At 44.0% G+C, this 22,363-nt stretch overlaps 1 protein-coding gene across 4 annotated transcripts in view; it reads left to right on the plus strand.

Moving 5' to 3' along the window:
- Positions 1-16,054, plus strand: part of Rprd1b (regulation of nuclear pre-mRNA domain containing 1B) — a 50,618-nt gene extending 34,564 nt beyond the window's left edge. For 2 of the 4 annotated variants that reach the window (XM_027945296.3, XM_027945297.3), the window contains exon 7: positions 13,464-16,054. In XM_027945296.3, coding sequence (XP_027801097.1) covers positions 13,464-13,613 — 150 coding nt within the window. In that variant the 3' untranslated portion in view covers positions 13,614-16,054. The remainder of the gene's footprint in view (positions 1-13,463) is intronic. The other 2 variants (XR_003584085.3, XM_027945298.3) reach the window with 2 other exon arrangements.
- The last annotated feature ends 6,309 nt before the right edge of the window (positions 16,055-22,363 follow it).

The following is a 22,363-nucleotide window of genomic DNA, read 5'->3' on the forward strand; positions in this document are numbered from 1 at the left end:
CAGTTCTTTGTATTTAGGTCTTGCATCCGTCAGTGGTCTAGAACTGGAAGGGGGCATCCTTTCTGTAGTACACATGCTGCACGGTCAGGCACATAGGTTACGTGCCACACAGGGAAGAGCTTTGGGTAATGTAGCAGCACATTTGTTGGTTGAGATGAAATTTATATGAAATTAGCCATTTTAAAGAATGTTGATTTCATTGGCATTTTGCATGTTTACAATACTGTGCAACTACCAACTGTAAAATTCCAAAACACTTTTATCACCTCAGATGAAAACCCCATTCCATTAAGCAGTGACTCCTCATGCCTCACTTCTCCCAGCTGCTGGCAACCACTTTCTGTCTTGATGGATTTGCCTGTCCTGGATATTTTATCTAATTCTGTGTGGCCTCTTTCATTTAGTGTAATGTTTTAATTTTATTCATGGTATAGCATGTATCAGTACTTCATTCCTATTTATGGCTGATTAATAATTATTATTAGAGTAAGAATCAATTGTTACATGTATCTGACACAGTCTATCTTAGACATTTGAATTCCTTCTATTTTTTGGTTATTAGGAATATTGCTGTTGAGACAGTTATATACAAGTTTTTGTATGGATATGTTTTCATTTCTCTTGGGCATGTGTATCTAGTAGTGGAGTCCCTGGATCATATGTTTAACTTTTTGAGGAACCTGTTTTCTACAATAGCTGCACCATTTAATATTACCATCAGCAATGTACAGGGCTACCAATTTCTCCACATCCTCACCAACACCTACTGTCTTTTTATTCTAGCCAATCTAATAAATGTGAAATGGTATCTCATGGTGATTTCGATTTTCATTTCCCTAATTATTAATGGCCCTGAGCATCTTTACATGTGCTTGTTGACCATTTATATCTTCATTGGAGAATATTCAAGTCCTTTGCCCATTTTGAAATTGTTTTTATTTGACTTTTAAGAGTTCTTTAAGTATTCTGGATACTATGTCCTTATCAGAGAGATGGTTTGCACATATTTTCTCTTGTTCTGTAGTTTTTTTCTTTCTTTCTGCCTGCATGCCTCCCCTCCCCCCACCCAATCTATCCATCCATTCTTATATTGGTGCCTTGCACATGCCGGGTACCTGCTCTGCCACCAGGCTGTATCCTCACCTCCCTTTCTTAATACTGTCCTTTGACATACAAAAGTTTAAGGGTTTTTTTTTTTGGGGGGGTGAGTTCCAGTATATCTATTTTTTCTTTTGTTGCTCTTGACTTCAGTGTCACATCTAACAAACCCATTGCTAAATCCCAAGTCATGAAGTTTTATTTCTGTATTATTTTTGTCTAGGAACTTTATTGTTTGAACTCTCACATTTAGATTGTTGATCCATTTTTTAGTTTATTTTGTGTATGTTGTGAGATAGGGGGGCCAACTTCACTTTTTTGCATGTAGTCATCCATCTGCCCCAGTAGGATTTGTTGAAGAGACTATTTTTTTCCTTCAGTAGAATTCTGGGCATCCTTGTCAATAATGAATTGGCCACAGATTTGTAGGTTTGTTTCTGGACTGTTCCATTCTGTACCATTGACCATGTCTCTAGTCCTATGGTACCACAGTCAATCACTATAGCTTTGTAGCAAGTTTTAAATCGAATCTCCACACTTTGTTCTTTTCAGTGTTGTTTTGGCTACTTGGGATCTCTTGTGATTCCATATAAACATGAGCATCAGCTTTTCCATTTTTGAAGAGAACCAAAAGGGCCATTGTAATTTTAATATAGGGATTGTATATTCTAATTACTTTAATATAGGGATTGTATATTTAATTTTAATATAGGAACTATAAATCATTTGGGGAAGTATTGCCCTTTTAACAATCTTAAGTCTTTCAATCCATGAATAAGAGATGTCTTTCCATTTATTTAAGTCTGCTACAGGATTTTCAGAAGCATCCTGGAGTGTCCCTTACTGGTGCATTTGACATATAGGCCTTATCTAGATGCCATAAGTATCAGTGACCACAGATCAAGGGCAGTAGGGTGGCCTTGCAGTAGTCAGTGCTAATTCTCTCCTGGACACAGAGGCCTTGAATAGGAGTGAGAGAAGTTGTTTGCAGAATTATTGGAGTTGTAAGGAACCTGAGAGATCGTGTGCTTGATTTCTGAATTGGTGAAGCAGCTCAGACCCAGAGGAGATGTTAGAATTCAGGCCAGACATCTGGTTACTTTCCATCAGGTTTGTATTGTTTAGTTTAAACTTGACTCAATGAAATAAACAGCAGGAAAATATCCTGCGCAGAGGAGTAGCCAAAGTTGAATCAATTAAGCAATTCCCAAGAATCTTCTTGTAGAGAAATGACATCTTATGTAGGGAGATTAAAATGGCTGTGTGAAAGCATTCCAGAGTGACCTCTGTAAGTGTAAGAGAGTCCACTCTGCTACAGAGGCCTGCCCTCCAGCTGTGCCAGTGACATCTCTTGCTCTGATGTTGGGGGCTGGGTGGGCCTCAGTGAACTTAGGACTGCTGCTCTTTCTCCCCAGCTTGGCACCTCCCACTTGGCTGTAATGAATACTCAGAGTAGAGTCTTTGCTTCTGACAGAGCAGCTGGGAAGGGGGGAGTGATCTAGAATCCAGCACTGCCTTGTGACTCTTCATATTTTGTTTGCATTGTGGTTATTACAACTTGAGAAATTCTTTGGCTGCAGCTGATGGGGTACTAAACCAAACTGATGGCCGTCTGTTGTTTTTGGCAGCATCCCCCACCTTCCTGCAGGGTGCAGATGGTTAGAAGCATTTGTTTCAATAATGGGACAGGCAGTAGGTGGAGAGAGAGAGCTCCTTTTTGTCAACTTTAGAGTCAGTTCTCTCCCCCATGATGATCAGAGCCACTATCTCATTGTCTCTTAGAGTAGATGCAGATGAAAGCAGGTGGTCTAATCTTCATGTTAGATAAGAAAACTAAGCTCAGGGTTTATGTGAGCTGCTCAAGGTCACAAAGAAAGTCAGCAAGGACCAATACTGGAATCTGCCAACTGCAGTGATCATCCACTGTGTTTCCTGGGGCCTGAGAGGCCCTAGTAGCACCAGCACACTGCCCCTAGGCCTTCACACTACTGTTGTTTAGCACCCAGTGCTCCCTGCTGGACCAACAGCACTTTCAGCATCTGGGCAGCTGTAGGATCAGGTTGATCTGCTCACACCTATCTGGCGATGGTGGGAGGGGCCTGTACTCCACTCCTCTCCCATGCAGCAGGCTGTGGCTTGCTGTCTCTGTCTTTTTATCCCTTACACAGTTGTGGGGGGTCTTTTTTTCCCTCAGACTTCCTTTCAGTGTGTGGGGACTTTTTTGAGTTGGTGCATTGGTTCTGTGATAGGAAGTTTAGCAGCTTCATCCGATCCTTAGATTCCTTCTATTCATTTTGGTCCCTGCTGACTCTCCAGATTTATATCTGAAGGTTTTATGTATCAGGGTGTGTGTGTATGCTCTTTATTACGGTATGAAATTTGGGATATTTCTTTTCACTCCAGGAGTAAGAAAATGTACTTCATATACTTGATGACCTAATGACATGGTTTGCCAGTACTTGAGACTTCACAATGAAAAAGTGACATGGTTTCAAAGCTCTGTTTTCATATCTGTATTGTTTTCATATCTATAGCACAACCCCCCTTTTCTTTTCTTTTCTTTTTTTTTTTTTTGAGACTGCTAGGGATCAAACCCAGGGCCTTGTGCATGCTTGGCAAGCTGTGTACCTGGAGCTGCACCTCTAGCCCAATGTAGGCAGCATTAATCCCTGCTTCCTGGAACACCTCTTACTGAGTATATTAGTGTATTAGTGCAAAAGTACATATACAAGTAAAACATCTGGGCCCTTGATCATATTCACCTAACACTCAGTTGTTTCATCAAAAGAAAGTTAGCAAATAAATATTTTTTAAAAATCATCATGATTTCTTTCAAAATCTGGTGACTATTTTGGGTGAGGGTGCCAGGGATTGAATTTAGAGGCACTCAGCCACTGAGCCACATCCCCAGCCCTTTTTTTGCATTCTGAGTTGCTTAGTTAGCACCCAGCTTTTGCTAAGGCTGGCTTTGAACTCACAATCCTCCTGCCTCAGCCTCCCAAGCCACTAGGATTATAGGTGTGTGCTACTGCGCCTAGCTCTATTGACTATTTTTGATATATTTCCTTTATTTTTTCCTCTAAAATTAGAATGTGCAAATAGTTTTCCATTTATTTTACTTAATGTAATTATTTTCCCTTGTTAACAAAAACTTTGTAAACATATTTAATGGCTGCTTACATGTCTGTGGCTGGATACTCAGTAATCGTTTAGAGCATCTCTGCCTTGAGCTCCTGTCTTTGGGCTAGTCTTCAGGTCATTTCCAGAAGGGGTTGTGTATGTGCAGATGTCTGCTTGTCTTTATGTCCACTGAAGTTTGTGTGCATTTCAGGGTCTTTGCTACCAGTGTGCATTCCTGCCTCAAGAGGGCTCATTCTTTTTCAAAGCATTCTAGGATTTCATCAAGCTTTCATATATAGCTCTTTCCAAGTTAAGTCTTTGTTTTATGAAGGAGTAAATATTGAATAGTTAATTACACAAATGGGGCTTTCTTCTGGCTTTTAAATGATCTTGTTTACATTTGAGACAGCTGTGGGAAAATAGCAGATACTTATTATAACATTGACTTGAGTGAGCATAATTTTGAGAGGAGGGTTCAGATTACAGAAATTTGAACTCCAGTAGCTAACTGTCTGTTTGACCCAGTGTTATTTTGAGCAAAGACCTTTATGAATGTTCCTCCTATGATTAAGGTGGGTCTTCTGCCACTTCAGGTAGGGATTTTGGAGAAAGTGAAATTGATGGACGGGATCCTTTGCAATCTTGGAAGTTACATCTCTTTTTCTGTATATAAAAATGTAGGACTTGAAATAAGATCAGAAACATCTTTTTCTGTGATTAGGGCAGAAATGTCCTTTATTATCAGAAGTCAAAACGAAACCTGTACAGTCAAAATCCATGAGCCCCCAAAACTGTGGAAAGCTTCATGTAAAAAGGATGGTACCAGCCAGAGACAGTAGCACAATCCTATAATCCCAATGACTCGGGAGGCTGAGGCAGGAGGATCACAAATTTAAGGCCAGCCTCAGCAATTTAGTGAGACCCTGTCTTAAAAAAAATAAAAAGGGCTGAAACTGGGAAATGTGGCTTAGTGGTAAACTCCCCTGAGTTCATTCCCAGGTACCAAAAAGAAGGAAAAGATGGCACCAGTCAACTGCTGCTATAGTTTTGCCTACCTCCTTATTTATTCTATTCCTTATTTAGGTTCTTCATCTTTAAACATCGTGATGAAAAAGGGTGCTCAACTCTCTGCTTAATTCAGTCGTTAGCTGCTTTGAGAATTTCAAGCACAATAACTTTGCAAATTTCAGCTCAACATAATTTACCAGCAGTCTTCTGAACCTTTTTGGGACTTGGACAGTGGTTATGGATGATACACCCACTTCTCCACGATGCCTGGAGTGAGGTGTCAGGTGCTCTCCAAGGCCTTTTATTTTGTTCACAGCTTTTCTCTTCTGTGGGGCAGAGACTTACTAGAAGTCGTTTGCATAAAGAAGCTGCTGACCCGATGGTAGTTCCATAATGAGACCCTTGGTGCCTATGCCAGGCCTTTCCTGGATTTCTCCACTGGTGCCTGTTGGTCCCTGTGGCCTTTTATCATTGATGTGATTTTTTTTCTTTTTATAAAATAACAACTTTACTTTCATGTTGGGCAACAGCTTCCCGTACCCTCACCTGAAATTCTTAATTTCCACCTGTCCTTGGCGTGCAGGACCTTTAGGGCCAGTTGACTTTCTTATTTGTGGAAAAAGCCTCCAGCAGGCTGCTTGAGGGTGTCCTTGGCACGCAGTCTGCCTTGCCACTCTAATGTTGAAAAGATGAGCACATCTTCTACTCTACTGTCCCTTTCCAACCACACCATGTCCCTTTGCCCTTGTGCGTCACAGCTTGGCATGCGTATCTTCAGTCCTCTGAAGCAGCATGGGCAGCCCCCCATCCAGCAGTCTAATCTCAAAACCCCAAAGACATTCTCAGTCTCTGTCTTCTGTTCTCTCTCATTTTGGCCCCCCTCAGTAGCATTTAATACTGTGTGGAGTTTTTGTTTGTTTTTTTAACACCTTCCCGTTTTCCTTCTCTAGTCTCTTTAGACCTGTTGCTGTTCTGGTCGACTTGTTTTATGCTTCAGGAAGCTTTTCTCTTCTCAGTCCTGCACACGTATGCCCTTCGCCTTTTTCTCATGCTGGACCTTTTCCTTGAGTGATCACACTTAACAGTGGATTCAGTTACCACCTATGAGCTGATGACGTCACTAGCCCAGACACTTCCAATTGTATGGCCAAGACAGACCATTGTCTTCCGGTCCTTTCCTCTTCTTAACCTCACTCAGAGAGTGGCATTGCTAGTCATCAGAACCAGACCCTAGACCCCACCCAGTGTTCCTCCCTAATTGTTCCCACTCTGATCCGTCGTGTCAGCCTCCTCTTGTTCCAGCCCCCTCAGTTCCTCGGCTGCACCTGTGCCAGATTGCCCTCCCATCCTTGTCTTCCACAGCTGGTTAGTCACCAGGCCATTGCAATTTTTCTCCGCTTGGTTTTTCTTGACTCTGTCTCCACTTCTACCTGGAGGTTAGTTCAAACTCACGCATCCCCGCCCCTCCCTTGCGTGTTTCCGCCTGGCCTCATTATTGATCCATCTGTTTGCTCTTAGGCCCCACGATGCCTTCCCATGGCACCCCAGTGATGACTTGAGAATACAGCTTAGAACTTGTCATTCCCCTGCTTATACATTTAAATGGCTTCTCTTTGCTCCTAAAATATGAACCCAACTCCTTGCCCCTCTCCCGTCCCTACCCCTGCCTGGCCCCTGGCAGCTCCTCAGCAGGGTCTCTTGCTATGTCCTGTGGTGTTGTCCATGTTGCTGCTTCAGTCTTGGGCTTTATGGATGCCTTTCTCTCTACCTGTCTTGAGTGCTCCTCCCGTTTATCTTTACCTAGTTAATTTCTGTTCATCTTTTATATCTTAAGTCACACAATATTTGCAAAGGGAAGTCTTCCCACAGACCCCCACCCCTTACAGCCTGTATGCCCGCCCCTCACATGTGCTGTCTCAGCTCTCTTCCTCAGCCCCACACAGTCTGTGATCCGCTTCTGGGTGGTTTGATTGTCCCCCTGCATGTGTCTGTCTGCGTAGTCACTCTTGTGTGCCCAGTCCTCTCCTGATACTTAGCCCAGCACTCTGGTTTCGGGGTGGCAGGCACAGTGGCAGCTCGGTTCATCTCTGGGCGAGGCCATAGTATACTTCAATGGGGACTCCTTCCACTTTGGGGGTGTTCCCATTGAGATCTGGACTTGCTCTGCAGACAAATTCCTTTCTCTCTGGGCCTATAGCTGGATGGATTTGGACTATGATGCCACCTAGTTTAAAAATTCTGGGACTTATTTTCTGGCCTTGACACTTGACCTTTAAAGAAGAAAGGTGCCAAAGGACCTTTCTCTCCTTAAGGAAGCTTGTAGTTAATGTCTAAATTTTAAGGACATACTCAGATGTTTGGTTGAAAGGATTTTGCATTTCACTAACAATACTTTTTTATTCTATTCTGCATATCTCATCTTAATCTATAAATGAGGAAGATGAAGTGTTGCTCATGAAATACTAGGATATGAGCAGGCCAATCGTTCTCTCCCCCTTAGGTCTGTTAATTCACACTGAACACCTAGCAGGTGCTGGCCTCAGCCCAGCCTGGGGCCCACCCTGAAGCATAGGCATCGTTCCCATTCTCGTCTCATCCCAGGTCACACCACAGGCAGTGACAGAATACGACTCAGACTTGGGTTTTCTGACTCACCAGAGTTTTTTCTATTTTGCCACAGCCACCTCCCTCCAGTGGGAGGGATGTGATGTACTCAGGCTTTTGGAGGTGGGAAACATGGATTTTCCTTCTTTTTTAGTTTGCTGATGGAAGGGAATTGGTCTTTTTATTGCTTATGGAGAGAGTTATATCCAAATGCAGAGGAGTAAACTCTAGACTGCTTGGGTAGACCCGCCAGCAAGTAGAGTCACAGTGAGCATCAGAGAAGGTGATTTTGTGTGAAAAGTTTTTCATTTCTACTCTGTTCTCAACCTGCTCTTCAGGATTTTTGACTCCCAGTATTCAGCCCAAAGGGAGAGATGGTGTGAATGGTCTGTGCCTTTGATGTTTGCACAGTATCAATAACCAGCTCTCCATTAAAATGATCCCTGAGAAAGCCAGTTTATGGAGGATCTTGAACAAACCATACCTTTTTGATGGTTAATTTTAGAGGAAAAAACTTATAGATTGTCTTTAGCATTTTGGTTTTATCTAATGAGAGACCCCACTGAGTAATTTGTAAATAAGCCTTGTTGTTCTTTGTAGATAATTATTTTTAAGTCATTTTATAGACGTCTGTGGCATTGTATGTATTTAGGTTTATGATTACATTAATGCTTGAAAAATTGCCTGGCCCTAAAATTGCTTTTACTTAGTTTGTTTCATTTGTGTTAGTCTGTGTGTGGAAATATAACTTTTTATTCCTCCCTTGCTTTTGCCAATCCCTGTCATATTGGGGTTTTTGTTATGACAGTCAAATCTGTCTTCATTGCCTCTGATGTAGAGGGGCCTCTGGGAGGGAAGAAGTACCTGAAAACACTTTGTGGTGCTGTTCCGAGTTGAGAAAGTCCATTTGCATCGACTCTGATGGATGGTTGGAGTGCTCTGAGAATGTTCCTCTAATTCTAGCTATTTTGTCATTTTTTCCTTTTGGGAAATTCTTGGTGTGTTTTGGTCATGGAGCTGAGAGGCCACAATTTCTTCTTTTCCTTGTATCCTCCACAGTGTCTTATTCAGCAGCTCTAAGCCTGCTGTGACATCCCAGAATGTATCAGTTTGAAATGTCACAGCTGCCACTAAGTCATGGGAGCATGGAGCTGGCTGAGAGAGGTTGCCAGGTCAGTGATGGGTTTTGTTCCCACATTGATCTCTGAAGAAAATGGTAGCATTCTTATTACCAATCCAAATACAATTTATATGTTGTATTTTCTAAAGAGTAAGTGAATGAATGAATGAATGAATGAATGAACAAATGAAATTGTTTAAGTAGAGACCAAGATCTGTAAGTGTGGTCCTGTGGACCTTCGTGGCACTGGGTAAGCTCCAGGCCGGCTGGAGGGTTACTCCAATGACCATCAGCTTCTTTGGCTGACTCTCAAGCTCCATGCAATGAAGCACTTCTTCTACTCAGATTCAGCATAGCAGGTCACCTTTATTCAGGGCCTTCATAAACTGCTTCGTGCATAATAACCCTTTATGACTGTTAATTGGGGGTAGCCGAGCAGGGGGTGATTTTTATATACCATATGTCCAACAGCACAACAGGGCACCATAAAGGGAAATACAAGTCTTGATTCTGGATGCTGGAGAGTGGTTTCCAAGTTAAACCCCATCCATGATGTTATTATTAATGTGTTTTTTCTAATGTAAATACTTCCTAGCAAGGAAGAGAATAAGTTTGATAGTATTTACATTTTGATCAGTATTTCTTACATGAATTGCTTGAGGAAATATTTATGATATTGCTTGTTTTGAAAGTGAAATTCCTGTAGAGAGTTCATTGCCCTGTCAGCTCCTGTCATTTCTAACCCTCTTATCTCAGAGCTCATCTGCAGTGTGTTGGTCTGGCTTACTGCTCTGACCATAAAAGGCAAAGAATGTGTAAGCTTTGTTCCCTCAGTGAGCTGTCTCGGTGCTCCATGATGATCAGTTCACCGTGTCAGCTGGATCCACAGGAAGCAGAGGGATGTCCAGACACATCTTCTCCTACAAGTTCAGAAAATCTGTGAAGTGAAAATTCTAAAGCTTTGCCAGGAGCTAAATCCTAGGCATTATCTCAGAACTACACATTGGGCCTTACATTCTACATTTTAAACATCTCTTGACAGACAGATAAACCTGGGCAGTTCATCACAGGTGCCTGTCCCCAGCTTGGGGATCCTGCAGCAGGGCAGTAGCAGCAGGTCTGATGTGACTCTTCCCTGTTTCCTCGCTCCTTAGGGCAGGTCCGTGGTGAGCAGGGTACACTCGGCCCTCGCCTCTTCGTCTGGGTTATGTGTGAGCAAGAAAGGAAAGGCAGAGGGCTCCTGGGTTTGCCGTGTCTGCTCTTAACTGGAAAGCAAGTGTCTGAAGATGAGGGTGCGGGGTGGAGCTGTGCAAACCGTGGCTGGGGTGCACTGAGTGCAGGGAGAAGCAGCCAGGCAGGAGCCCGGCACCGCCATCCTGCACCAGGCAGCGTGTCGTGAGTATTAGATTACAGGCTTAGTCCAACATTATAAATAAGCATAAGGCCTCCTAAACAAGGAACTTTGATCGCCTTGCCATCATTTCTCTACAGGAGTGGCACTTGGTGTGCCAAAGAGGCTGTGGGACAAAGCACGCTGTAGGGAGGTAGAAGGCTCCAAATGGCCTCATCATATGAAGTTGGTTTTAGCGGCATCTTGGGAAGAGGTCTGGATTTCTTCTGAAAAAGTACGAGTTGCTGAGGGCACCATTTGGAGTCTTGTAGCAACAGCTCACAGACCACACTTTGCTAGAAGGCAAGAGAATCTTGGATTTTCCTGAGCTCTATCTCCTTTACCTGTTTATAACTGAAGAGAATAACCTAGAAAGGCAGCGAGCAAGGGAGTGCCTGACCCAACTCAGGGAGCATAAGGAGGAGGAGTAAAGGCCAAGGTTGTATTTGGAGGATAGTTTTGCTTGAATTCACTCTTGTGTTTTGGAAGTCTGGCAATATTTATAGCTGACTTTATTTGGAAAGCCTAAATCTATTTAAAAAATAAAAGGGTGGGAGATCACAGATTAGTCACTACTGAGTCTATTTAGGGCTTACAGAATCCCTGTAGCTACAGCCTGACCTGCTCAGGGCTTGCCATGAATTTTAACCTGCCCTTCTTTCCTAGGGACGTTAAGCTAGGCCTTTCGATCATCTCTGGTGGGCAGGTACATGTTCTAAAGGCCGTCTCTACCTGTGTTTAGCTATTCAGTATATGTACCAAGTCACCCTTGCTGAGGTGCTTAAGCCTCCTGGTCTGTGAATCTTTTTGGGTTGTTTTTACGGTCTTGATGGATTCCATGGTTGTCAATGAGGCCACACTCACTCCTTCTCTGGGAAACCTTCCTTCTGAGCCTGGGTGCTTGTTCTTAAATTATTCCTCCTATAAAAAGAGGAACGTGTGGCAAGAGGAGGTGTGGGCAGGATCCATCTGCTTTGAGAGTGGCCTAAGAGAAGGCTTTCTTGTGGAATATATTTCCTTTAATTTAAGTAGAATTTCTTTGGCAATGTCTAGGATATACTATTGGCCCAAGCATGACAGGGTACCCCCCATACACACACACACTCTCTCCTTCCAAACAGGAGCAGGTGGGATTTTTGTTTTTAATTGCCTACATGAATCTTAAGGTGGTGTCTGATCAGTCATCTGCCTTTGCTTTCAACCTGATGAGCTTGGTAAGTTTTTAGTTTGATGATCCCCCAGGGGTAAAAAGCCTTGGTTTCTGATCCCTCAGCTCATAAGAAACTTGGTGATTTTCAAACGGTTGTTGGTGAGCTCTTTCCAGTGAAGTCTCTTTGGTTGTCATGAGTGGATGACTCTGAGTCGAGGTGGCTTTCATTTCTCAGTTTCGGGCAGAGAATTTGAGGTGAGGCGAGTGTTATGGTACCTATTACCCTTTTTTGCTTCGGCATTCAGGAGAGGTTTATTAAATGAATCCATGTTGGGAAAGAGATCCTTGGTCTTCATGCTTTAGATTAACCTCACATGAATGTTCATGTGAAGAGACAAGGGAACCTCATGTTCGAAGTCAGCTTTCAGTGTCAAGAATGAAAGGCGACTGTGACCCAAGTCTAGGAATGTTGTGCTTATGCATAATGTTTGTTTCATGTATTAGTCATTCATTTGGCAAATGTGCCAGACACCTGCAGTTTAATTGGCCCTGCAGGGCACATGGTGAGTGCTGGGTGGAGCAGGTGGGTCTTGTCCTGACCTACAAGAGTTTACTAGTTTGATGGGGGAGTCATTAATGATTTACACAAACCCTCAAACCCTCTGCCTCCTCCAGTGTGTGGAAGGAGTCTGGCATCAGGGAGTTTAGAACTTAAAGTCCATTGTGTGGTGTGCTCAGTTCCCTCCCTTTCAGACAGGGAGAGGAGGGGACCACGTCCCTGGTCTCACAGCAGGTCAGAGGCAGAGCCAACCCAAACACTGCCAGGTCTTTGAGTCTCAGCCTGTGCTTTGGGTTACTTGAATGCAGGAGAGGTTTTACACAGCCCGAGTCCGGCCCTGAGAACCTCCTTAGCCTTGCAGAAACACCTAGAAGGGAAAAAGACAAGCCCCAAGGGGTCCCTAAGACACAGATCTCACGTGGCCCAGTTTTCTGTACAGATGATATATACCTTTGCTGGGAGCTGAGGAAAGAAAGAAAAATCTAGCCTCTTCCTATCAGGAGAGCCATGCCTTAGAGGAATGTGGAAATTGGCTGTTTCTGGGGAGAGCCCAGAGCGCCTGCTAGGGATTCGAGGGAAAGCGGGGAGTGGGAGCAGCTGGGATCCGGACCTGGCTCCCAAATGAGGGAAAGAATTTTCCCAGGCAAGTAGACAGGGGTGGAGGCAGGGCTTCACCAGCATTGGGAGAAAGTGCACCTCTAAGCTTAAGGTCTGTCCTGGACAAGCGCCCGTGTGGGCGGTGGCCTGGGCACAGGAGTGGAGGTGGGAAGGAGTGAGGAGTGAGTTTGGGCAGCAGCAGTTTTCAGAAGGCCTTGAGTTTGTCACAGAGATAGCAAGGGCCTGCTTCACCTCGGAGCATTGGCTTTGTGATGCTGAGCCTTTGGAAGGTAAGTCCGGCTGCATGTCTAGAGGAACTAGGGGCAGGGACCTCACAGGCCTAGTCAGGGCCTTACTGTGGTTACCCAGCATGGAACAAGGCCATCCTGGACACAGGCCATGGCAGGGGGAGTGTTCTGATCTTAAGTGGTGCTTGTTTGTGAAAAATGATAAATCTGGGTTTATCGCTAAGCACTGCCATAGAAAATACAGCTTTGGAGTGATTTTGCTAACCGTGGCTAGATGGAGCCTTCAGAATAGTTATAAAATTTGAGCCTCTGTTTTATAAGCTTTTAAAAACTATTGAGAACCAATTAAAAAAGAAAGCAAATATTAAGTGTCACTGCCTCTCCTCCCAGAGCGCAAGTGTTCACCTGAATACCCCTGAACCCAGCCTGGCTAGCATGGCATTCTGCTTTGCTCTTTGAGAACTTGAGAACCCTGTGATGGCCGAGGCTGAGCGGGGCGGTGGGTTCTGGGAGATCGGGAGGGTGAGTGCTGCGCAGAGGCTCATGCGGTGTCTTCTCTGTCTCCCTAGGAATACAAGCAGAAGCTCGCGCGAGTCACCCAGGTCCGCAAGGAGCTGAAGTCCCATATTCAGAGCTTGCCAGACCTCTCGCTGCTGCCCAACGTCACAGGTGGCTTGGCCCCTCTGCCCTCTGCTGGTGACCTCTTTTCAACTGACTAGGACAGGTGTCATGCCCCAGATTCCCATCTGTGCCAGAGAGAGGAGGGCAAGTCATGGTTGGAAATGATCTTCTGGTCCTGGTTCTAGCTCTTCTTCCACCTGATCCCTCCGCCTCAAGAAAGAACCGTGGCCTCTGATTTCCGACTCTCCTCTGCAACCTCTCACCCTGAACACAGGTCAGAGCGTGAGTGGAGTTCAGTTTAGATTCGTGTTTGTAAAGAACACAGACACTTTCTCCCATTTCATGTTTTCTGCCCCTATTGCTTTTCCATTCTTAGCTCGCTCTCTCTTTCCCAAAAAGTTAGGAAAATCATGTGTACTTCTGGAACCTTTCAAAAGAACCTGTCTTTGTGATAGCATGTGGCATGGAAGCAGCACCTCCTTTCTGAGCTGGGCTTGTCCAGGTGAGGTACAGGCTTCCACTGCAGGGCTCTCTCTGCTGATGTTAGCTTTCATGTCTACCATCTTTCCCCCAATGGTTGGTGGCACAACAGACGGGCAGCTTTGTCATAAAGAGTTGCCAAATTGCTCAACCTCCCCTCTCCTCCATTACTTCCTCTAGTGCTGTGTAGTCAAGGTTAGGTGCATTCATTTTGTAACCAAACCAGAGAATCTAGCAATAAGATTCAGAGCTGATCTGGGACATAAAGTCATAGTTTGGAGACAGTAACAGGGATCATAGAGCAAGTTGCTTGCTTGGTTCCTCCATAGAACCTTCCCAGGCCGCACTTCTCAAGGGTTCCATGTTCCTAAAAACAGGACCCTGCTGACCCCTATTGGCTGTGAAGGTAGGTGGTAGGGATGGCACTGGTGGGCCCCAAAGATGAAGGCTCCACATGGAGGCATGCTGAGTCTGGGCTCTGCAGGGGTACGGCTCTGACCCTTTTGGGAGTAGGGCACCGATGATCATTTAATCCACTGTGTGGGTGTTGTCCACAGTATGGTGACTAAACTTGAACATCTCCCCTGCCAATAGGACACTGAGCATGTCCATCTGCCAATCACTTCACACCACTGCGCATGTCCGTGTCCCCATGTGAGGAGGAGGAGGAACGTTTGCATCAGATGTTATTGAACAGCTCATCTCGGCAGGGGAGGGGAAAGTTGGGTATATTGATTTGGTTTTTAATTCCATTATCATGCCAGCTGACACTATGACTAAATAATGTGGTTAGAGAGGCTTTTTATCTTGTATCATAAAGATCAGTCCTGCAAACCAAAATCATTCAAATTTGGCAGGCCTGTTTTTGACATTGGAAAGGGCAGAAGACAGTTTGCCCCAATAGTGTAATAGGAATATGGTCCCTAGGCTGGATCCAAGACCTGTACGAAGGAATTCAGTGCAGGGGGCTTGAGAGTCTCCATCGTTTTGAGTTGCTGTTTTTAGAATCACCAAAAGTCTATGTCATTTTACATGTTAAACATAGCCTGTGTTTTACACAGAATGACAGGCCTCCCTTCCAGAAGCTCCCCTGCACATGAGCACCATGACGTGACAACAAGGAAAAGTCGAGCCGGGTGCCTGGTTTGGCTCTGGAGAACCTGGTGGTGCTGATGCCGTTTCTCAGGTGTGGGTGCAGCTGTGTGGGGCTGGCTTCCTGGCACTGCCTATTGTCCTGTCATTGTTAAACTAATGAGTCTAGAAGGTTTTTCTCCCAGAGGCCACAGGGCAGTAGGTGACTTCACTGAACTTGCAAGATAAATTGTAGTCTCTGCTGTTGGTGCGCACCCTCCTGCCGTGCTGCTCCAGCGTCGTGCAGGAGCTGGTTCTGAACAGACCTGCTTCGGATGCTCTGCTTTCACCAAGGAGGCAAAATTTTGCCAGCCACAAACCAGGCAAAAGACTGTATTTGCTCTGATCAGCTAAGTGAAAATACGACAGCATGAGGGATTCAGCCCACTGCTATGTTTTATCCACCTGAGTTAATTATTATCCACCGATTGGTGTGTAATTATTATAGCAAGAGCAAGAAATGAACCTGTAGCAATTATGTAAATGAATGTGTTGGCCTCTTAACACCTGTTACTAGTGGACTTCCTGTGAGGAAGTTAGTTTTGTTTTAATGAAATGCTTTTTTAAATCTTTATTCTCTTTCCCTCACCTCTCAAAGTGTGCTTACTTCATTTAATTTAAGTGAACCTTTCTCCTTGTCTGTAAGAGGTGGTCTGTGGGGCGGGGTGGGTGGTTTTGGTTTGTGTTGTTTCTTTACTTAGGGCATCCGTAGGCCTCAAGGGACCTTTCCTTTAGGTCATATTCCTCAGAAAGTCTTTAATCTTCCTTTGCTTTTGTTTTGTTTTTCTTAAAGAATATTTTTAAAGCTTAAATTTGTATATTAATTTAGGACTTTATTTAGAAGTATAGGCTGCCATTGGTGGCAGCAGTATATTCTGAAATGTCTCATAGATATATATTTTTGAATAAAGATGGTGTTGTTGAACAACTCTGTGTGATGCTTCTTTTCCGGAAAACGCAGTGCTTTCTTTGTAAGCAGTGGCTGATTAGTAATCACCAATGGAGAGTGTGCTGTCTGCATAGAATCTTGTCCCTGAGGAATTTTTGTGACTGTTAGTGGCACATAAATACTCAGCACTTACATAGTATTTTCTGTTTCTTTCCAGGGTCTTCATTAGCTTTAATTAGCCAATCCACACAGTACCCAGGAGAGGCTCCGCCATGGTTTATCCTCATTGTGCAGAGGTGGGAACTGATGGCGAGGGGTTAAATGATGCCTCCCGGGTATGCACAGCCAGTCTCTGACATGGAAACTTGGAAGTTCCTCGCTTTCAGCACGTTTGTCAACACCACCAGGCCTCCTGAGAGCCGTTTGGTTTTGGCAATATAGGGAGAGCCACTCTGACCAGTAGAGGAAGCAAAACGGGAGCTACCTGCAGACCCAGCCGCGTGCCTTTTAAAAGCGTTTCTGCAGGCTTCCTTTCTCCTTTTTCCCTTTTACATTCAGTGAAAGCATATTGACTTGTTATTATTGGTTAAAACTCCTAAAATAATAGAAAAAAGGTCTGAAATAGGTCCTTTGAAGCTGTTGATAGGTTCAAAAGGATTGATTTGACCTTACCCACTGAGTGAGGGCAGCATTTGCCAGAAGTGGGGTTACTTGTGGGTCTTAATGAGGCAAACACCTTCGTCACCGCTGTGCTCCATCAAGACTACCCTGGCCCAGCCTTAGGAAAGTTGAGCTATGCATTACCCATGTTCTGTCTTAAAATACAAAAGTTGAATGTAATATGTGAATCTCAGAGGACAAGATCTCCTCCTGTGTCCCCACGAATCATGGCCTAGTTAATTTCACTACCTATAAATAGTAAATCCATAATTCCTCTGGTTTAATTAGCACTTCAGGCTACAGAATGACTCTGAGGTCTCAGAGCTGAGGATGGAGCAACCCAAGAGTTCATGAATCTGTCAAAATGCTTCATTTTTGTGATTAGAGCCATTAACTCTCTGTGTGACCTTCTTGGACTGGGTACTTTGCTCCCCAGGCCTCAGTTTTGTTTTGTATATGAAATGTGGTGTCGGACTGTTATTTCTGGGCTGGCTCCATCCCAACCTCAAAAGCTTATGATTGTTGTATTGTATAGAGTCTTTGCGACCTCTGGATGACACGTCCTGGCTTCCCAATAATAATTGTCAGATAATGAATAGTGTCCTAGTGCTGCTGTACACATTTTCATGAAACCCAGGAGACCAGGGTCCATAAGGACCCCGGAACAACAGACGGTGGCAAGATCAGGAAGGTGGGGGCAAATATAGCAGTTCACCAGTACAAACCAGCTGCATTGGTCTATTTGGGATCTGTAAGACAAAGCCATTTTCTAGTCTTGTTTTGCTCTCTTACTTTGTCCTGGAATAATTCATCTAGCAAAGCTCATTTCTCACCACCACCTCTGTAGAGTTTTCCATTTAAAAATTGCTCTTCCACTCTGAGGCACAGATCCAATTAAGAATCCATTATTCTCCTGCACAGTAGGTTAGGATTCATACAGCTTTATGTAGTGTTGAAAGCCCAGTTTGCTCAGTTTTTCAGATGAAATAGTTATTTTGCATCAAAAATTCATCTTTACCACTGGTTTGATAAATATTAAAATTACCAGTATAAATCAATTTATCTAATATTTTTTTACAAGCAAAAGGAACTGCAAGAAGTGATAACTGTCTTCTGATCTCTCACTCTGATGACCTTGGGCAAGTCATGCAGCCACTTGGGACTTCAGCTGCTGCTTAAAGCAAATGAGTAGGGTTGACCAACCTCTGAGTTCTTTCCCAGGTCTGAAATTCTGGGAAAGACGGCTACTGGAGTTGTTTCTTCCTACTGAGAATCTTATTCGTAAACTCACTACCTGCATAATTTCTTCCATAGATTTTAAAAAAATATTTATATTATTTTAGTTATAGGTGGACTCAATCAATACCTTTGTTTTATTTTTATGTGCTATTGAGGATTGAACCCAGTGCCTTACGCATGCTAGCCGAGTGCTCTACCACTGAGCCCCAGCCCCAGCCCCTTCCGTGGATTTTGAAATGCCAGTTACCTTTGTGAATTCTTAGTTTTGAGGGAGACACAGCAGCTATAAGCATACCTATTAATAACTTTAAGTGACATATTTGTGAAAAGGGTCTCATGCCATGTCTGCGACAAATTAGGAACAAACTTGTACTTGTAGAACAAGAAGTTAAAATTGATGCACGCAGACAGGTAGTACTGGATCCCACGAACGAAACCCTGCAAACCTTTTAGTGCCTCCACCTAAGGTAAGGAGTTAGAGGGGAAGGAAGAGAATTTGGGGGAAAAATTGCTCTAGAAAGCCATTGGTATGTTTGATTCCCTACCAATCCCTTCCTTGGGTGTTAGAGAAAAGACCTCACTGGAGCTCAGAAGGTATCCCTGTCGGCCTAGATGGATCCCTGCCTGGGAAAATCCAGAGGATGAGATGCCAGTGGCTAGCTAGATGCTTGGGTGAGGGAGCTGGGGAAAGGGGGCGGAGCTGGGTGCAGGTGTGAGCAGTGACCCGCATACTGAGTAGTTCTCAGCCATCAGGAGGCCAGGGGTCCCTCAAGGAGGCAAACTTCAGATGGGCCATGCTGAGGAAGAAGCAGAGAACACAGCCAGTTGATCCATATTATATATATGATTGCCAGATCTAAGGTTGTCAAGATGTGTGTTTCTTCTAAGTACCTTTGTGTCGTTGCACAACTCTCACCATCCACTAGTTCCAGAATATTCTCATCCCCCTCTCGGAAACCCCACATCCATGAGCAGCCACTCCTCATATATCCCTCGCTCCCAGCACCTGGTCATCCCATGTGCCACCTGGCAACCACTCACCTGACCACTTTTGTGTCCGGCTTCTTTCCTAATGTTGGTTTAGGCACAGCACAGCATGTATCAGAATTTCGGGGCTTTTTATGGTTGAATGGCATCCTATTGTGCGGACATGCCACAGATTGTTAGTCCCGAGGAATATTTGGGTGGTTTCTACTCCTTGGCCCCAGTCAGTAGTGCTGCCGTGAATATTCTCAGACAAGTTTGGGTTTGAACAAGTCTTGAGTTCTCTTGGGGTGTATACCTCGGAGTGGAATCCCTAGGTCATGTGGTCATTTTGTTCCACTTTTGGAAGAGCCATCAAATAGTGTTCCACAGTGGCTATACTGTTTTCCATTTCCACCAGCATCCTATAAGGGTTCCAATTGATCCATATTATATATATGATTGCCAGATCATCTAAGGTCGTCAAGATGTGTGTTTTCTTCTAAGATGTTATACTTTCAGCTCATGTGTATTTGAGAATGATCTTTCAGGAATTGGGATTGGCTCACACCACACAGCGGAGTTCAGGGTCTGCTGGAGTAGTCTGGCAGCTGTTAGGCTCAGTCTTTGTAGAATTCCTTCTCCGCTTTTGTCATATTAATATCTTCAACTAATTGAAAGAGGTTCCCATGGATTATGGAGGGTAAACCTGCTCTATTCAGAGTCCACTGACTTTACTTTTAATCTCATCGAAAAAACACATTCACCAGAACCATTGTGAATGTTCGACCAAATAGCTGGGCACTGTGGCCAAGCCTAGCTGGCACATAAAATTGACCATTGTACTCACCGACACTTGCTATTTTCCATTATTAAAATTAGAGCTATATTAACGTCCTAGGGCTCCATTAGAAAGTACCACACGCTGGGTGGCTTAACGTAATAGATATTTCTGGCAACTGGAAATCAGATCGAGATGTTTGCAGAGCCATGTTCCCACTGAAGCCTCTAGGGAAGGGTCTTTCCTTGCCTCCCACCTCCTGCCACCCCAGACGTGCCTCAGTTTGTGGGCACAGAACTGTGACCTCCACTCCATCGTCTCACATAGCCACCCCCCCCATTGTGTCTGTGTCCAGACTTCCTTCTTATAAGGACATCAGTCATATTGGATCAAGGCCATCCTTAATGACCTCATCTTAACATGACTAAACCTGCAAAGACCCTATTTCCAAATAAGGTCACATTCATGATGCTGGACACTAGGACATCCACGATTCCACCTGTAACTGTGGCCAGCCTAGCAGATGTGAAGTGATACCTCATGGTTTTGATTAGCATTTCCTTGCTAAGTACTGGCTGAGCATCTTTGCTTGTGCTGGTTGCGTGTCTTCTTTGGAGGAAATGTCTGTTTAAGTCCTTTCCTTACCTTGTGAATTACCTTTTGGGTTGGTGAGTTGTAAAAGTTTTTTATATATTCTAGATACTAGGCCATTATCGAATTTATGATTTTCAAATATTTCAAATATTTTACCATCTTTTTACTCTCTTAATAGAGTTCTTTGATTCACATACATTTTTAATTTTGATCAATGCTAATGTACCTGTTTTTTCCTTTTGCTTGTGCCGAGATTGTATTCAAATAAGCATTGCAAAATCTGAGGCCACAAAGATTTACTTCTGCTTCTTTCTAAGATTTTGTACTTTTCAGCTCATGTATTTAGATCTTTAATCCCCTTTGAGTTAATTTTTGTATCTAATATAAAGTTAGAATCTGACTTTGTTCTTTTGCATATAGATATCAGTTGTGCCAGCACCATTTTTTATTTTTAATTGACACAAAATAATTGTACATATTTACGGGGTACAGTGTGATATTTTGACACATGCATACTACGTGTAATGATTAAGTCAGGGTAATTAGCATAACCATCATCTCAAACATTTATCATTTCTTTGTATAGGGAATATTCAAAATAGAGAAGTCTACTAGTTATTTTGAAATACACAATGAAAATAAATGTCAACCATGGTCATCCCACTGTGCCATAGAACATTAGAAGTTACTCCTCTTATCCAATTTTACCCCTATGCCCATCCACTGTCCATCCCTCTCTGCCTCATTCTTTCCGGGCTCTAGTAACCACTGTTGTATTCTGCTTCCACAAGATCCAGTTATTTAGCTTCTTCCTATGAATGGGCATGCAGTATTTATTTTTTCATGCCTGAATTATTTCACTTATCACAATGTCTTACAAGTTCATATATGTTGCCACAGATTGCAGGATTTTATTCTTTTTAATGGCAGACTAATATTTCATTGTGTGTGTGTGTTCACCTGTGTGTATATATGTGTGTTGATGGGAGGGGTGTGAAAGGATAAGGCTTACTCTGGCCCTCAGTTTCTGAGGTTTCAGTCCACGGTCAGCTGGCTCCCTTTCTTTTGGACCTGTGGTGAGGCAGAAGGAAATCATGGCTGGGAGCCATGGTGGAGCAAAGGGGCTCAGCTCAGGGACAAAATATTCCCTTCCCTGGCACACACCCCCAGGGGCCTTCCAGGTAGGCCCCACCTCCTAAGTTTCCACCACCACTGCCACCAGCTGGGGACCCAGCCCTCAAGGCATGAGACTTTGGGTGACCTTGCAGATCCAAAGCATAGCACCACATCTGTCCATTCATCCATGGACAAACACCTAGGTTTTTCTTGGTGTGTTTGCCAGCTTTCTGTCACTGTGACCAAATACCCAAGAAAACAAAGGAGGGAAAGATTTATTTTGGCTCATGGTTTCTGAGGTCACTTGGCCCCATCCCTGTGAGCCTGGGACAAGGCAGAACATCATGGCCCTTGGGAGAGTGGGGTGGAACCAAACTGCTCACCTCTTTGCAGCTGGGAAGCAGAGAGTGAGAGGAAGGGCCTGGGGACAAAATATACCCTTCAAGGACACAGCCCTAATGGTCTGCTTCCTCCAACTAGACCTGAATCCTTAAGTTTCCATGACCTTGACCTCGAAATAGCCCATCAAGGTGTGAATCCATCAGTGGGTTAACCCGTTGATGATCTTAGAGCCCTCCTGGGGCCATCACCTCCCCAAGGGCCCACCTCTGAACTCTGCTGCTCTGGGGACCAAGCCTTCAACACTTGAGCTTTGGGGAGCACTTCAAGTCAAACCCTACACTTGGCTGGTCTGCTTGGTGCCACAATAAACATGGCGGCCCAGGTCACTCTCTGACACGCCGATTTCCTTTCCTTAGGGTGTAGGCGTCCCCTAGTGGGATTGCTGGATCATGAGCTCGCTGTGGGTTACTAATTTTATATTCCAAACAGTCCATAGAAGTTCTCCTTTCTCTACATCCTTGCCAGCATTTAGTATTTTTTTGCCTTTTATAACAACCATTCTAACTGGGGTGAGATAGTATCTCATTGTGGTTTTCATTTAATTTCCCTGGTGATTAATGATGTCGAGCGTTTTTTCATATGCTTGTTCATTT

This window comes from Marmota flaviventris, chromosome 2, assembly GCF_047511675.1.
Source record: "Marmota flaviventris isolate mMarFla1 chromosome 2, mMarFla1.hap1, whole genome shotgun sequence".
Classification (NCBI taxonomy): Eukaryota; Metazoa; Chordata; class Mammalia; order Rodentia; family Sciuridae; genus Marmota; species Marmota flaviventris.